The sequence below is a fragment of the Ursus maritimus genome, unplaced genomic scaffold, assembly GCF_017311325.1.
Source record: "Ursus maritimus isolate PB19 unplaced genomic scaffold, ASM1731132v1 scaffold_25, whole genome shotgun sequence".
Lineage (NCBI taxonomy): Eukaryota > Metazoa > Chordata > Mammalia > Carnivora > Ursidae > Ursus > Ursus maritimus.
The window spans coordinates 44040839-44059432 of NW_024425008.1; the positions used below are offsets into that span (position 1 = coordinate 44040839).

The 18594-nt window shown below is 34.8% G+C and overlaps 1 protein-coding gene across 1 annotated transcript in view; it reads right to left on the bottom strand.

The window, feature by feature from the left end:
- The window catches only part of EXOC5 (exocyst complex component 5), a 63212-nt gene that overhangs the window by 28107 nt on the left and 16511 nt on the right, over positions 1–18594 (bottom strand). The window contains exons 2-7 of the mRNA XM_040641877.1: positions 15114–15208; positions 14308–14455; positions 12010–12204; positions 7993–8057; positions 5039–5067; positions 4428–4537 (exon numbers count right to left, since the gene is read on the bottom strand). Of these exons, the coding sequence (XP_040497811.1) occupies positions 4428–4537; positions 5039–5067; positions 7993–8057; positions 12010–12204; positions 14308–14455; positions 15114–15208 (642 nt within the window). The remainder of the gene's footprint in view (positions 1–4427; positions 4538–5038; positions 5068–7992; positions 8058–12009; positions 12205–14307; positions 14456–15113; positions 15209–18594) is intronic.

An 18594-nucleotide genomic window follows, 5' to 3' on the forward strand; every position in this document is an offset into this window, starting at 1 on the left:
ACAGATGCAAATATAAACAGATTTATATATATATATTTTTGTGTGGAGTTTCTCGGGGCACCTGGGTGGCTCAGCTGGTTAAGTGTCTGCCTTCGGCACAGGTCATAATCCCAGGGTCCAGGGATCAAGCCCAAGGTTAGAATCCCTGCTCAGTGGGGAGCCTGCTCCTCCCTCTCCCTCTGTAGCTCCCCCTGCTTGTGTGCTCTGTTAAATAAATAAATAAAATCTTAAAAAAAAAAAAAAGTGTCTTACGGTTTGCCTCCCTCTCTGTTTTTATCTTATTTTCCCTTCCCTTCCCCATGTTCATCCGTTTTGTTCCTTAAATTCCACATGAGTGAAATCATATGGTATTTGTCTTTTTCTGCCTTATTTTGCTTAGCATAATACACTCTAGTTCTATCCACATCACTGCAAATGGCAAGGTTTCATTCTTTTTGATGGCCGAGTAATATCCCAGTGTGTGTGTGTGTGTGTATGTGTGTGTGTGTGTGTGTGTGTGTGTGTGTGTGTGTGTGTATACACCACATCTTCTTTATCCATTAATCAATCGATGGCATCTGGGCTCTTTCCGTATTTTGGCTATTGTGGACATTGTTGCTATCAACCTTGAGGTGCATGTGCCCCTTTGAATCAGTGTTTTTGTATTCTTTAGGTAAATACCTAGTAGTGCAATTGCTCAGTCATAGGGTAGTTCTATTTTTTATTTTTTTTATTTATTTTTTTTAAGATTTCAACTTTTTTAAGATTTTTTATTTATTTGACAGAGATAGAGACAGCCAGCAAGAGGGGGAACACAAGCAGGAGGAGTGGGAGAGGAAGAAGCAGGCTCACAGCGGAGGAGCCTGATGTGGGGCTCGATCCCATAACGCCGGGAACACGCCCTGAGCCGAAGCAGACGCTTAACGACTGCACCACCCAGGCGCCCCAGGGTAGTTCTATTTTTAACTTTTTGAGGAACCTCCATACCATTTCCAGAGTGGCTACACCAGTTGGCATTCCCACCAACAGTGTCCCTTTCTCCACATCCTCACCAACATCTGTTGTTTCCTGATTTGTTAATTTTAGCCATCCTGACTGGTGTGAGGTGGTATCTCATTGTGGTTTTGATTTGTAGTTCCCTGATGCCCAGTGATGTTGAGCATTTTTTCATATGTTTTCTCTGGAGAAATGTCTGTTCATACCTTCTGCCCATTTCTTGACTGGATTTTTTGTTTTTTTGGTGTTGAGTATGGCAAGTTCTTCACAGATTTTGGATACTAGCCCTTTATCAAATATGTCATTTGTAAATATCTGCTCCCATTCCATACACTGCCTTTTAGTTTTGTCAATTGTTTCCTTTGCTGTGCAGCTTTTTACCTTGATGAAGTCCTAATAGTTCATTTTTGCTTTTGTTTCCCTTGCCTCTGGAGATGTGTTTAGTAAGAAGTTGCTGCATCCGAAGTCAAAGAGGTTGCTGCCTGTGATCTCCTCTAGGATTTTGATGAATTCCTGTCTCACATTTAGGCCTTTCATCCATTTTGAATTTTGTGTATGGTGTAAGAAAGTGGTCCAGTTTCATTCTTCTGCATTTTGCTGTCCAATTTTCCCAATGCCATTTGTTGAAGAGACTGTCTTTTTTCCATTGGATATTCTTTCCTGCTTTTTCGAAGATTAGTTGACTACAGAGTTGTACATCAACTTCTGGGTTCTCTATTCTGTTCCATTGATCTACGCGTCTGTTTTTGTGTCAGTACCATACTGTCTTGATGATTACAGCTTTGTAATACAGCTTGAAGTCCAGAATTGTGATGCCACCAGCTTTGGTTTTCTTTTCCAACATTCCTTTGGCTATTCGGGGTCTTTTCTGGTTCCACAGAAATTTTAGGATTATTTGTTCCAGCTCTGTGAAAAATGCTGGTATTATTTTGATAGGGATTGCGTTGAATGTGCAGATTGCTTTGGGTAGTATAGACATTTTAACAATGCTTATTCTCCCCATCCGTGAGCATGGAATGCTTTTCCAATTCTTTGTGTCTTCCTCAATGCCTTTCGTAAGTTTTTTACAGTTTTCAGAGTACAGATCTTTTACCTCTTTGGTTAGATTTTTCCCTAGGTATCTTACGGTTCTTGGTGCAATTGTAAATGTGATCGATTCCTCGATTTCTCTTTTTGCTGCTTCATTATTGGTGTATACAAATGTAATAGACTTCTTTGCAGTTTTATTTCCTGTGACATTGCTGAATTTCTGTATCAGTCGTAGCAGTTTTTTGGTGGAGTCTTTTGGGTTTTCTACAGAGTATGTCATCTGCGAAGCGTGAGCCTGCCTTCTTCCTTGCTGATCTGGATGCCTTTTCTTTGTGTTGTCTGATTGCGGAGGCTAGGACTTCCAGTACTATGTTCAACAACAGTGGTAAGAGTGCACATCCCTGTTGTGTACCTGACCTTAGGGAAAAAGCTCCCAGTTTTTCCCCATTGAGGATGATAGTAGCTGTGGCTCTTTTATATATGGCCTTTATTATGTTTAGGTATATTCCATCTATTCCTACTTTCTTGAGGGTTTTTGTCAAGAAAAGATGCTATACTTTGTCAAATGCTTTTTCTCTATCTACTGAGAAGATCATATAGTTCTTATCCTTTCTTTTATTAATGTGGTGTATCACACTGATTGATTTGCAGATACTGAGCCACCTCTGCAGCCCAGGAATAAATCTCACTTGGTCATGGTGAATAATCCTTATAATGTACTATTGGATTTGATTAGCTAGTATCATTCTTGTTGAGAATTTCTGCATCCACGTTCACCAGGGATATTGGTCTGTAATTCTCCTTTTTAGTGGGGTCTTTGGTTTTGGGTCCAAGGTAATGCTGGCCTCATAGAATAGGTTTGCAAGTTTTCCTTCCATTTCTATTTTTTGGAACAGTTTCAGAAGAATAGCTATTAATTCTTCTTTAAATGTTTGGGAGAATTCTCCTGGGAAGCCATCTGGCCCTGGACTCATTTGTTGGGAGATTTTTGATTACTGATTCAATTTCTTTGCTGGTTATGGGTCTATTCAGGTCTTCATTTTCTTCGTGTTTTAGTTTTGGTAGTTTATATGTTTCTAGGAATTCACCGACTTCTTCCAGATTGCCAAATTTGTTGGCATATAATTGCTCATAATATTCTCTTATAATTGTATTTCTGCAGTGTTGGCTGTGATCTCTCCTCTTTCATTCATGATTTTATTTATTTGGGTCCCTTCTCTTTTCTTTTTGATAAGTCTGGCTAGGGGTTTATCAGTTTTGTTAATTCTTTCAAAGAACCAGCTCCTAGTTTTGTTGATCTGTTCTACTGTTTTTTTTTTTTTAATGTCTATATCATTTATTTCTGCTCTAATCCTTATTATTTTCCTTCTCCTGTTGGATTTAGGCATTATTTATTGTTCTTTTTCCAGCTCCTTTAGATGTAAAGTTAGGCTGTACATTTGAGACTTTTCTTGCTTCTTGAGGAAGGCCTGTATTATTATATACTTCCCTCCTAAGACCACCTTCGCTGCATCCCAAAGGTTTTGGACTGTCTTGTTTTCATTTTCATTTGCTTCCATGTATTTTTTAATTCTTCTTTAATTTCCTGGTTGACCCATTCATTCTTTAGTAGGATGTTCTCTACCTTCCTAGTATTTGTGGTCTTCCCAAACTTTTTCTTGTGGTTGACTTCGGTTTCATAGCACTATGGTCTGAAACTAAGCAAACTCTATTTCTTTTTTTTTTTTTTTTTAAGATTTTATTTATTTATTTGACAGAGAGAGACAGCCAGAGAGAGAGGGAACACAAGCAGGGGGAGTGGGAGAGGAAGAAGCAGGCTTCCCAGCAGAGAAGCCTGAGGTGGGGCTCGATCCCAGAACGCTGGGATCACGCCCTGAGCCGAAGGCAGACGCTTAACGACTGAGCCACCCAGGCGCCCCGCAAACTCTTTCTTTAAGCAACTTCTTTGTAGAAATACAACGCCATATAGGGATTCTTTTCCTAATGCAAATTCTAAGAAGACAATATTCCTTTGTATTACCACCTGAGATCCTCTGAATTTAATTTAAATCTTTTACTAGTTACATTCTATCTACTCTCTGGTTCCTACATTCCACCAGATATTTAAGGCTAAATCTTCTAATGACCTAGTTCATAACATGTTTGACTGAAAAAATAAATTAAAAAACAAGAAGATAGCATGATTTTCTGTGTCAACCTACATAAAAATTAACTGATAAAATATTAATATTGAATATAAAATAATATTAAATACCTAAAATTTAACATTTATAGAGATCTGAAATGTACAAATTGTTCAAAATAATAAAAATTATCACTATGATATAGTCCTACAACTATAATAAAATCAGAGACTATACTATATAGAATTTATATAATCTCCACAATCTTAAAAACTAAACTTCGTTTTTATTACTATTTACCTTAAAATGAAGCAAAACTGCTGCTACTTCTCTCATTCTGGAGATTTCACCTCTTCTTTGAGCACTAGTAAACTCCTGAATCAGTTGGCATTCTAAATCATGGTATTTACCTAAACATATAAAGAAAGTCATTCATCTACAATGAGACATTCAAGGTATCCGAGTTATATACAAACATATGAATTATTTACAAATACTATGACTATGGATCTAACTTTCTTTTTAAAGAATTACAAAAACAATATGAGATTATAGGCAGTGAATTTAGCCCTTATAATATACTATGATATCTAAATCTATATTTTCAAGACAATAAAATCTTCCAACCAGTAAAACAGCTGAACTCCTGTGGTCTGACTACCATTTACCACTGATAATTAAAAAAGCAGCTGACTGAGATAAACCTCTAGATGTCATTTCCGACACTAGTAATGACTGTTTCAAGGAAGAGGAAGTTAAACTCAGGGATGGGGTGGGAGGATGACGTTGTTTCCACTATCTCTCCTTTTACTATTTTTTTTTTCTATTACACCAGTATTTTTATCATCTATTCAAAACTAAATACTTTTAAATACTATTTCAAATACTTTTAAATACTATTAAAAACTTACTTGCAATTTTGGATTTTACTTCTGAAAACCTGAAAGATAAAAATCAATGGTAAGTTTCATTAGTAGTGACAAATGTACCATAGTAATCTAAGATGTTAATAAAAGGGGAAAAATAATCTGGGGAGTATAAGGGAAGCCTTTGTACTAAAGGTCATCATTGAAAAGGAAGGAAGGAAAAGAAGGGGAGGGAGCGAGGAAAGAAAGAAAAGAAAGAAAGAAAAGAAAAGAAAGAAAAGAAAAGAAAAAAGAAAGAAAAGAAGATTCCAAGAAAGAAAAGAAAAAGAGAAAGCCTGGGGCACCTGGATGGATCAGTGGTTAAGAGTCTGCCGTCTGCCTTTGGCTCAGGTCATGATCCCAGGGTCCTGGGATCAAGCCCCGCATCGGGCCCCCCGCTCAGCGGGAAGCCTGCTTCTCCCTTTCCCACTTCCCCTGCTGGTGTTCCCTCTCGCTGTGTCTCTCTCTGTCCAATAAATAAATAAAATTAAAAAAAAATCCTTTACCTCTAAAAAAAGAGAGAGACAGAAAGAAAGAGAGAAAGAAAGCCAGAAGGGAAAGAGTACGGACAATAAGCAGACCAGGTAACAAAGCTGAATTTGGGCAATTCAGATGGGGTAGCTGGTTCTCATTTATGAAATTCACACTGAATAACCAATAACTTCTTAAAGAGGGGGAAGTTCTATATGAGGCATTAACAACTCCACCCCCAGCCCCAAAACTGAGCTGCTGTCCCAACACATATTCATTAACATTTTAGATTCCTTGATAATTGTCTATTTGCCCCTTCTGTTGGGATTTTTTCATATAAAATTTCATTATTTTTATTTAAAAGAAAAACAATGATAAAATAAATATATGAAAAATAAAAGAGACGCCATAAAAAGGACCCAGCAACGTGTCTTATAGACTGACCATTCAATCTTTGCAAATTCAGAAACTAAAATATCACATACCACCATACACTAGAAATTTTTAAAATCTTAAATATCAAGGGAGAAGGTAAATCATGGAAAATTAATGTTGAGAGATCCTACGCAATCAGTTTAGAGAGAGGAGGGTGGCTGGCAAAAGAGATGCAAAGACAGAAAAAGAAGGTAATAAAAATTTAGAGAGTTATACTAAATTCATGTATCAAAGTCATGGTGGATTAGAGTGCATGTAAGGCCATATCATCTTTCTGAAAAAATTAAATTTAATTAGGATATATATACACAATTTCAAGGCTCAGTAGAGGCTAAAACAAAACTATAAGTATGTAACTGAGAAGTGAAAGAAGATGAGTATATGTAGACTAGGATGGAGAGATTAACCAATAATTATTAAGCACCTGTTGTGAGCCACACATTTTACCCACTTAAATAAATGGTCCAACTCTGAAATGAGATAGAGGTTTTTGTGGGTGATTTTAAAAATCATTACTAATGAAGCACCTGGCTGGCTCAGTCAGTACGGCATGAAGCTCTTGATCTCTGGGTTGTGAGTTCAAGCCCCATGTTGGATGTAGAGATTACTTAAATAAATAAACTTTAAAAATCAATCTATCAATCAATCAAGGAGATAGGGATGATAGTTCCTGGTGAGGATAAAGCAATATACTGATATATTTATATTTTGACAATCCCATTTCTTTTCTAATTTATTTTTAAGTATGTATTTATTTTAAAGATTTCATTTATTTATTTGAGAAGAGAGGGAAGAGGGGAGGGGCAGAGGGAGAAGCAGACTCCCACTAAGCAGGGAGCCTGACAAGGGGCTCGATCCCGGGACCCTGGGATCATGACTTGAGCCGAAGGCAGACGCTGAACCAAATGAACCACCCAGGTGTCCTTCAAAGTATATTTTAACACAAAATATGAACTAAATCTCTTCAATAAATTGTAGTAATATAACAAAAGTTTTTTCTCATATAACCATGTTTTAATGACTTAATGCTTCTTTATAAAATAAATGAGAATATCTTTCTGACCCTAGTAAAATAATATTTTAATAAACAAAACAGAACTATTCATAAAAAAAATCATGAGCCATAATGCTGGGAAAATATAAGATTATTAGCAATAGCTAAATGATACATGACCATCACTGCTAATCCTATATGATGATTCAGAGTTGGGATAAAATAAGATATATTTTGGGGGTAGGAAATTCATTCTCACCCTATGTTTGTATTGCAAGCTTTAAGTATAGCAATACATTTACATTCTACCTGTACTCAAGAATCCTCAAGTACTGCCAAAAGTAGTAACAGATATATTGTCTATTAGATGAAGACTTATTTTTTTCAGACATTCATATGAGGAAACTACTACTACCAAGATTTTATTTAAAAAAGTCTGACATTCTATGGACTAAAGGAAATCATGAAAAAAATCTTCTTCATAAAGTTTCTTTTAAAATGAAACCATTAATACCTGACTTTAAAGCAAGGTTTCTTAACCTGATGTCCCTAAGGAGTCTGTGGATAGGCTAAGAGTCTAAAATCCCATGAAGATGCATATAATAATCTGTGTGTATCTGAGTTATTTGAAGAAACTTTATAGCTTTCATCAGCTTTTCAAAAGTGTCTAAAACCCTAAGAAGTTAAAGAATTCTCATCTAAATATAAGAAAAAAACAGCTGAATGACCCCATGTTTAAATTTTCCCTGTCCTCTCCCACCCAGGTTATCAAAGTCCAAAAAATAAAAATTCAAAATATCACATTAGTAAATTTCAAAATTCTCCTTCAGCAATTTCTTTTCAGAAGAAAGGCAAAGGATTAAAAGTATTTCAAGGTACATCATTACATGCAGATATTAAGAGACCATATTTTTTCAATCAACTACTATATACTATGTGTTGTACAAAGGGGGTATTCAATAAATTCTTGTTGAATAAGCAAAACCATTCAGTTTTTAAATACAAGTTTATCTATAAATTACAGCACATATCCAAATTAGCTCTTGAGAAATAAACTTGCCTGTCAAAAGGTAACTCCTGGGCAATTAGGTGCAACTTCTGAATGATGTCCGCTGCCTCCTTTATCTATTCAAAAATAAATGAAAGCAGTAATTAAAAAGAAAAACCTTATGCATATCAAAAATAGTTTTATACTTGAAAATAGCCCATAGACCTTCACTCCAACAATTTTCTTTTAAAATCCACAAAAATAAAACCTTGCAAGCAACAGAAAGACATCTGGGATATCACCAATAATGAATCAATAAAATACAACATAAACATTTGTCTTTCTGGTATTGAAATTTTGTAACTTTATAAAATGCCACAGTCCCTTCCCAATGAAACCTGCAGTTCAAATTTACTTGGAAAAAATTCAAGTCCTTGCTTGCTGAAAGCAGCAATGTTTCTTCTGGTTTATGAACCCAAAAAAGATAACTAAGATTTATGAAAAAAATACAGATCATATTGCTGCATTTATCTCACTTTAAGCTAAATGCATAAAACAAAAACACCTGTCATTTAATAAATACATAACTTCATAAAACTTGTTCTAAAAGCAAAGACAGAATTTAATATGAAGTCTCCTGAATGAAATACGGTACAAAAATGTGTGTATTTATTTAAGTTGTAGAACTAAAGGACTAAGGTCAAGGGTCTAAAGTTCTTTTTTTTTTTTTTTTTTTTAAGATTTTATTTATTTATGTGACAGAGAGACAGCCAGCGAGAGAGGAATCACAGCAGGGGGAGTGGGAGAGGAAGAAGCAGGCTCGTAGCGGAAGAGCCTGATGTGGGACTCGATCCCGGATCGCCAGGATCACGCCCTGAGCCGAAGGCAGACGCTTTAACGACTGTGCTACCCAGGCGCCCCAAGGGTCTAAAGTTCTTAAAATGCAAATATGTGACACTGCTTATTTACACTAATGTGTAGGGGAGTTATGTAATATTCACTTTTTCTTTAAATGTCACATAAGTACTGAGTTTTAGTTTCGCACACCTTTAGTAACTGATTTTATAATCACTTTCTTTTACACTAAAAAATAAAGACATTCCTAAAAACATGAAGGAAGAGCTAAAAACATTACTATAGTTGTAAGTACTCATGTGAAGACTGGCAAGCAACAGTGGAAAACAGCAGGGCCAAAGAAAGGGTATCACTGTTGTCAAACAATAGTGAATATAGCATTTCAGTTTCAGTTATCTCTTCTCTCCTAGTCAGCATGTCACTGTCATTTTCAGTTGTCAAACACTCACTCAATCCTGCTGCACATGGGCACAAGTACTACTGCAGGATCACTTCTCAGCATGCCATTTAGTTGGACTAGCAATGTCCATCCTTTTCTCCTCACCAATATTCCCTTCAGAAAAGACCTGCCTGGTCCACAGCCAGTTCTGCTTCCATCGGGAATTTGTTCTTATCTTTTAAGAGATAGAAGTCCCTATTGTGTGCCGTCTGCAAACTCTGCTTAAATGTAGGAGGAGTATAGTAGCAAGTAACACTTGATTTTATTGAATTTCTATGGGTAATTATTTTGTAAAAATCACGGTTATCTATCGGTTAAAATGTACTACAACAGAAAGTACAGAAATTGTCAAATCCACAATCTAATCATTTGCTTACTTCTAGAGTGAGGTGAGACTACCCATGCTAGCAAACAGTGTTAAAGATAAGCAGAGTCATCAGGCATTATCTACATGAAGCACAATGAGCTGTGATTCTACGGAGAAAAACTAACATATTTTGTAAGAACAGAGTTAAGAGAAAAAATATAATATGAACATAAAATAGGTCTTTTCTAGAGAAGAAAATCAGAAGATTCTGACAAACAAAGATTAAAAAAACAAAAATGACTATGGAGCAGGAAGAAGATATGTTGATTATCTTATCCCATTCCAATTCCTTCCACAATCATACACTTCCCTAGCTATGTGGGTGATTTCACTTTTCTTTCCTTTGGGAAGGTAGAAATTGAGATAGACAGAAGTTCATCTGATAATTAGCAATCTAATAACATATATGAGTTCCTAAGTGTAGTTAACTGTGATAGTACCAACCCAAAAATAATGATTCACAATTAGCAAACAGTAACCCAAAACTTATGGGAGACACGAGAGAAAAACCAGACAATCGGGGAAAAAAGGAAGAAAATATAAGTAAAAAGGAACACAGGCACCTGGGTGGCTCAGTCAGTTGAGTGTCTGACTCTAGATTTTGGCTCAGATCATGATCTCAGGGTCATGAGATCGAGCCCCACCTTGGGCTTCCTGCTCTGTGCTCAGCAGGGAGTTGGCTTGAGATTCCCTCCCTTTCCCTCTCCCCCCTCACATGTGTGCACACTCTCTCTCTCTCCCGAACAAATAAATATTAAAAAAAAAAAAAGGAACACAAGATGAAAGCAAATGGGATGTAGAAGAAAGTGAAGCAAAGAAGAAGAGGAATTCCTTAAAAACTATTAGTCTATATTTGCACATCAAAAATTACAGATAGCTAGGTGACCAAGTAAATGAACTAGCGATATGAAGACTTTTTCTTTCAATTAAAACCTCAAAACTTAAGAGGTCACAATACCAAGAACTATACAATTCCCTGAGGATAATTAAAATGTTTTTAAAAGTGTAAACAACTTAATTTCATGATGTAAAATATTACAAGCAATACAAATCACATTCAAAAATATGTATGATCAGTCATATTTTTTTCCCTAGATCCTAAATGGCTGCAACAGGAAAACTCACTTTGGATAAAATATCTGCATTTGGTTTATAACAGAATAAACAGATTACATAATCGTACAGGTATAATTCAAGGTAATCCAAGTTATAAAATTTAAATCATATATAATTTTTCACGTTTAAAACATATTTATAATATGCATAAATATATACTTTTATATTATAAATATATATTAGTAAACATAAAATAAAAGCATTCCATAAACTATCCTGGAAAGCAGTTCATTGTTCAAGCATTGGAGTGTGTGTATGTATGTATATTAACTCTTACACTTAAAAATCACATAAATCTAATAAAAGCTAGATATAGCCACTGTTTTAACAGTGTTTAAGTATGACAACGTTCTTAACGTTAATCTTGTCAATTCAACTTTATACCATAAATATAATTGCTTAAACTAATTATTTAAAATACTGTCTTTTCCTTAGAGGAATTATGTGTAATATGTAACTGTTTTTTCAAAGGTCTCTAAAAATTATAAATTCTATAAGCTTATATAGTCCCTACTCACAAAAATGTGTAGCTTAATTCAAAATAAACTTCAACAATACTTAACCTTTAACATTCCGCTATCAAAAACATTCCATGGAATAAACTTGGAATAATTCAGGAAGACTGTATTCATATATTAGTGGACAATGTTGCCATATGCATATACTATCTACAACAGTATCTATTTTTTCATGCATTTTGATTTTTCCCCCTGGGAGGAAGAAAGTCAGCTAAATAACCTCCTTTCAAGATTGTAGAACAGCCAATACCATGTGTCCTTAGACCAGTATTAAGTGACTAGTGCTATGAGAAGGATTAACATAAACAATTCGGATTTTTCAATTCTAACTTTAGTCCAAACTATGCTTGAATTCTTTAGAAGAGCTCTTTATTCAAGTAATAGAAATTAGAAGCTCTGAATTCCTTGTTCAGAAATACTTCAGCCTATCTATCAGTGATTCAGGTCAGACTATATCCTCACCCAGTGGAATATAACCATTTAATTCTGTTAATATTAAAAGTCAACTATGGAAAAGAAATACATATTAATACAGTTACTTCAGCATTTTCAAAACATACATAATTTCATAAACAAAAATTCCATACAATTCTGCAATTAAAAATCTGAATATACACACTTCATCAGTAATCTGCAGGCAAGTGTACTAATACACACTTCAGAACAATAAAAAGTTTTAATAAGTCAGCTACTCGGTGTTTTGAAAGTAATAATTGGAAAGTAATAAATGTAGTTCATAATTTGGGCATTGTTATTAATGATGCAGGTGTTTTTATCCTTCTGACAGTACTCACCTTTTCAGAATTTGTAAAAACATCAGATTTCAATTCTCCATCTAGAAACTCATTAAAGTATTTCATCAATTTCTGAGCCTCTACTGCCCGTTGTCTAGGTGTGTTTACCCCTTCCAACTGGTCTCCAAGGTGACAGACCTTGGTTGCTACGTAGCTGATGTGCTCATCTAATTCTTGGAAATGTTGGAAGGCAACCTAGGAAAAATGCACATAAGCATAAAATATAATCAGAGAACCCAATTTATAAGTGAATTCATATCACTAGGAAGATCGGTAGGAGAAGAAAGGGATAAAGAAAGGGGGGGTAATCAGAAGGGGGAATGAAGCATGAGAGACTATGGACTCTGAGAAACAAACTGAGGGCTTCAGAGGGGACGGGGGTGGGGGAATGGGATAGGTCGGTGATGGGTATTAAGGAGGGCACGTATTGCATGGAGCACTGGGTGTCAAATGCAACTAATGAATCATTGAACTTTACATCAAAAACCAGGGATGTACTGTATGGTGACTAACATAATATAATAAAAAAATATTATTATAAAAAAATAAATAAGTGAATTCATATCAAAATTAGACCATCATCTCATTCCTACTCTCTAACTTAGGTAACTAAAGATAACATAGAAGTTACATGTGAGCTAAACTACAGAAACAATTTATGCCCATTAGCACTACATGATCTGAAAACTTTTTAACAAAGTTGCATACTTTTATACCTTTAACTATTAAAATAATATTTTATCATGAACATTTGTTAAGCAATAAAACAGCATCCTGTTTAACAATATTCCCAGTGTACAATTTAGTGCTAAACAATGATTCTGAAATCAATGAACTAAGTATCAAAGGGACCAGTGATCTGAACAATTTGCTTGCTAATACAGAGTCAAAAATGTCAGAAATAAAAGGCACTAATTAAAAATAGAGTATTTAACATTTATTTTACATATTTGAAGAGAAATGCTAGTATTAGAAATAAGGTAAGATGGTTCTTGCCCTGTTTTGAAAACATAAAAGACTATAACAATTATTCAATCGAAGCAAAGGTACAATACTTCCTAACATATTCTTCCTTTTTTTCCAGGGTACACAGATTATCCTGTGGTATTTGAAAATTATGTACAATGAATGCCTTAGAATTGCCAATAACAAAGTTGCTGATAATTCAGTTTGGCACTTTTGTTCTCACTTTAAGTTAAGAGGTGAGGGAGGTGGGAGCTGTAAACATTCACAAGGACTTCCTCTGTGCCAGACACTGTTCTAAGCATATTACATGTCTTTACTTATTTCATCCTTATAACAACCTATTTTATAGATGGAAAAAACCAAGGCACAGGGAAGTTGTTTGAGATTATATAGCTAGTAAGTGGCAGAGCAGACTGTCTCCAAAGCTTGTTAGATTAACTATTAATACTATTATTATTACCAAGAGAAAACTGCCTTATAAGTATTAAATCTATCACTTTGACTACTTAAAAACACATTTTCTATCTTATGTAAATTACTGACTTTATTAAATATTTTTTCACAGCCACATATACTCAAGTGAAGGAAATCAAATAAATAAAATTTGAGCAGAAATCAGTTTGTTAATCCCTAACACTAAAGAACAAACAGCCGCTGGGAGGCAGCAATGCTGAACAGGACTTCATGAACTATACTTATAAAGGGCAATCAAGTTCCAGATCAGGCTCAGGCTGTAAAAGGGGTTCACAGGTTCCAGATTCAGTTTAGGACTTAAGAATGGCTTAGAAGTTTGGCCTACTTATACCAGGGCCAGGCTAGTGATTTGATTTTACTTCAAAATGGATTGAGAAAGAGTTCTGTATCCACTCTCCCCATAGTTATATTACAGTTCTCATGGGGGTATATACCCTAGGACTTCTGTAAAGCTTCCCAGATTAGGGAAAAATCTGATCCAGGCAAAAGCTGTTCTGGTATTACTTTGTTTTATGCTTAATGAGAATACAAATGACTAGCTAAATAGCCAAGCTAATCATGAGCCCCTAAAAATGCAGGTCTGCTTAAGTGTCACTCTTCAAAGTTTGCACTGTGACTGTACTGGATACCACTCCAACCTAGGAAGGTAGTACTGTGATCCCAAACCACAGATCAACAGCAAGTCAGTGCTGAAGAGTGCCTGATAACAATTCACTGACATTTTTCCCCAGGGATGGGAACAGCTGAGAGAAACCTCAATGGTTACTATTATTTGACTGGAGTTTTTAAAGAACTTAATAGTGGAAGGAAATAAAGATATTATAACCTGTGTAAACTATTCATAGCTTAACTGTTTACCTGATTGCTCTTCTGGAGCTCCTGTACCTTCTTGGCAAATTCCTTGGCTTCTTTCTGACACTGTTGCTCTAGTTTCTCTACTTTTCTTTGAATCCTTTCATCCATTATCTGTAGTTCCTGAATATGATTTACAAATTCTTCTAATAATCTAATAGAGGAAAATCAGAATGTGTATCAATCCATCTATGATTAATCATTAGGAACTGGCCAGTTCACTTGTAGTAAGTATCAATTAGCACTCCTTGAGGTAGGGATGATCATGTTAATTTTCTCAAGAGCATTTTAGGGATTATCTTTGACGTGAATGAAAATCTCACCCTGAATCTCTACCTTCCAGGATAGAAACCACTTTTATAGAAAATAGTCAAAAAGATAAAAACACATATATTTAAATATATATAACATAAAAATATTTTTATAAAATATATAAAAATAACATTGTGCATTGCAGGGAAAGGTGACTTTCTGTTCCTCTGATTTACAACTATACTTAAAACAACATACTCAACATGTTTTTATTTTAGAGATATAACCAATCTTCTCTAATTTATTACTAATTGGAGAAAATATCAAATTCTTATAATGCAATAAAATCCCTCCCCTCACACCAGTTAAAATCCTTCTCTAAAATAAAAGAAATATAAAAGAAAATAAACCCCTAACTTCTAATGCTTGTGTCTTTATTGGCCAAGTATTATTAACTAAAATCCCTTTACACATTGGAAGGAATTTCAATAGTCACCTCTATTCCAAACACAAATTTGTACTAGATTGGATCTATGGGGAAAAAAACATTTTTACTTCACCTTTTAGGATCAAAAGCTTCAGGACCCCCTCTAGAGCCACCTCCTGGGGTTCTCCACACAAGTCGTTCAATATACTCATCTGCCACAAAAGGCTCCTAGTTTACAAAATAAATGTTCTTTAAAAAACTTTCATAGAAGATAACTTAATGCTACTTGCAAAAATGAGATAGGTTATACTATGTGAGAGCTTAAAATGGAATTAAATTACCATTTAAACGCATCAATATTATTAAAATGTACAAGGCTTTTTCATTTTAAAAAATCAACAAATTAATAAAAATTAGGATATTAGACTACTAGAACAGTATTATGGCTACTTAGAACATCCCAACGAAAAATGAGCAAAGGACACAATTTATAGAAGACATACAAGAAACATGAAACATCTGTGGCCTCACTAATAATCAAATAAGGTCAAATTATCACCTTTTTTTAACCTCACACACTGACAAAGTGGGTGTTTTTTTTGGTAATTATAATATGCAATATAGGAGAGGGTAAACTGAAATTCACACTCATTTTTATTAGAAACATTAACAGGTACAATATTTTTGGAGGGCAACAGATAATGATTTGGTAACATCAACAGTATTACAAATGCTCATACCGTTTAACCCAGTAATTCTACTTTTAAAAATTCTAAGGGAGGGGTGCCTCCGTGGCACAGTCGTTAAGTGTCTGTCTTCGGCTCAGGGCGTGATCCTGGCGTTCTGGGATCGAGCCCTACATCAGGCTCCTCTGCTGGGAGCCTGCTTCTTCCTCTCCCACTCCCCCTGCTTGTGTTCCCTCTCTCGCTGGCTGTCTCTATCTCTGTCAAATAAATAAAATCTTTAAAAAAATTAAAAAAAATAAAAAAATAAAAATTCTAAGGGAAAAGCAGATATGAACACAACAATTTTTGCAGAATGTTCACTGAGTATTCTGTATAATATCGAAAAATTGTTTACATAAATATTAAATAAAATCTTTATTGAAAAATGATGACAAACTTACAGGATGAAAAACTATGTTCCTATTAAAATCATGCTGAAAAAAATTAAATGCAATGAGAAAAATGTTTACATATAATACTGATGAAAAAAGCAGGATACAGTTCTCTATACTGTCTCAGAAAAAAAGCATTAATTATGAAAAAAAAATATTAGAGTAGAAGACCCAATCAAGAAACTAAACATTCAAATGTTCACCATTGGCTGACAATGAATTTTTTAGACTAATACACACTAATTTACATATTTTTCATACTACCTTCTTTCATGCAAATGGATATCATATATTGCCTCCCACTTAGCATGTAACTTAAACTAGTAGCAATTGCTGGTGATTTCTGTTTGAATTCTCATATGTGCAAAATTTTCCATTTGTTAATCATATTTTAAAAATACATTTTCATTAATAAACATTCACTGAACAATAAAATTTCCAGTGCCACTCACTCTGCTAAGCTTTGGAATAAAAAGATATATTAAAAAACTGTAACCTCGGGGCGCCTGGGTGGCACAGTGGTTAAGCGGCTGCCTTCGGCTCAGGGCGTGATCCCGGCGTTATGGGATCGAGCCCCACATCAGGCTCCTCCGCTGTGAGCCTGCTTCTTCCTCTCCCACTCCCCCTGCTTGTGTTCCCTCTCTCGCTGGCTGTCTCTATCTCTGTCAAATAAATAAAATCTTTAAAAAAATTAAAAAAAATAAAAAAATAAAAATTCTAAGGGAAAAGCAGATATGAACACAACAATTTTTGCAGAATGTTCACTGAGTATTCTGTATAATATCGAAAAATTGTTTACATAAATATTAAATAAAATCTTTATTGAAAAATGATGACAAACTTACAGGATGAAAAACTATGTTCCTATTAAAATCATGCTGAAAAAAATTAAATGCAATGAGAAAAATGTTTACATATAATACTGATGAAAAAAGCAGGATACAGTTCTCTATACTGTCTCAGAAAAAAAGCATTAATTATGAAAAAAAAATATTAGAGTAGAAGACCCAATCAAGAAACTAAACATTCAAATGTTCACCATTGGCTGACAATGAATTTTTTAGACTAATACACACTAATTTACATATTTTTCATACTACCTTCTTTCATGCAAATGGATATCATATATTGCCTCCCACTTAGCATGTAACTTAAACTAGTAGCAATTGCTGGTGATTTCTGTTTGAATTCTCATATGTGCAAAATTTTCCATTTGTTAATCATATTTTAAAAATACATTTTCATTAATAAACATTCACTGAACAATAAAATTTCCAGTGCCACTCACTCTGCTAAGCTTTGGAATAAAAAGATATATTAAAAAACTGTAACCTCGGGGCGCCTGGGTGGCACAGTGGTTAAGCGGCTGCCTTCGGCTCAGGGCGTGATCCCGGCGTTATGGGATCGAGCCCCACATCAGGCTCCTCCGCTGTGAGCCTGCTTCTTCCTCTCCCACTCCCCCTGCTTGTGTTCCCTCTCTCGCTGGCTGTCTCTATCTCTGTCGAATAAATAAATAAAAAATCTTTAAAAAAAAAAAATCTTTAAAAAAAATAAAAAATAAAAATAAAAAAAATAAAAAACTGTAACCTCTAGAAACACACAGCCTAATAGGGGAAAGATTACAAATAAAGAATGCAATCGTATGGGATAAATAAAGTTAAGAACATGTGCAAACTTTATTATTAACACTGCTGAGTAAGTTGTCACTTCAACAGGTAGTTAGACAATAGAAATGTGATATTTATTAATTCAGCAAATTTTGCTGAGCAACTGCTATATGCTGAGCGTAGTGGTAAGCACTAAGAATATAGATGTTAATTCAATAGACAGCGTTCCTGCAAGGCCTCATAGAAATTATCTTTTAGGTAAGGATGCCAACATTAAACAAGTACAGACATAACTAGTTATAACTGTAAGTGTAAGCGAAAGCAAAGTCCTGGATCTAAGACTATACAATGGGAACAGACATCATGGGAAGACAGTAAGGGATAGAAGACTGGCAAGAAGTAGGCATTACATCAGGCAAACTTTCTGAAGACCTAACACTTAAGCTGAGACTAGAATAAAGAAGAAAAAATCAGCCAGACAATAATGGAACAAATATTTTTCCTGACCATTAGGGGTAGATAGAACTTCATCTATTAGAGGATCTGGGAAGTAAGACGGACTAGATCACAAGAACCACATCTGGAGGAACATGAGAGATGACAATTAAGGCCAACAGATAATAATCTTGTTCTTTTTTATCATCATCATTATCATCATCATCATCATCATCTCATTATCATCATCACCACCACCACCACACTGGGACTTGAAAGAATCATTCACCAGTCTGATGTGAGAGGAAGAATGAGAGGATGAATTTCAGTCAGACTAAGAATAGCCATCATGATAAGAACAGGAAGATGTACCAACAAGAATAACATCTCACATGAATACTTTACATGTATTACCTCATTTACTACTCTCTTCATGAGACCTGTAAGGAAGGTCC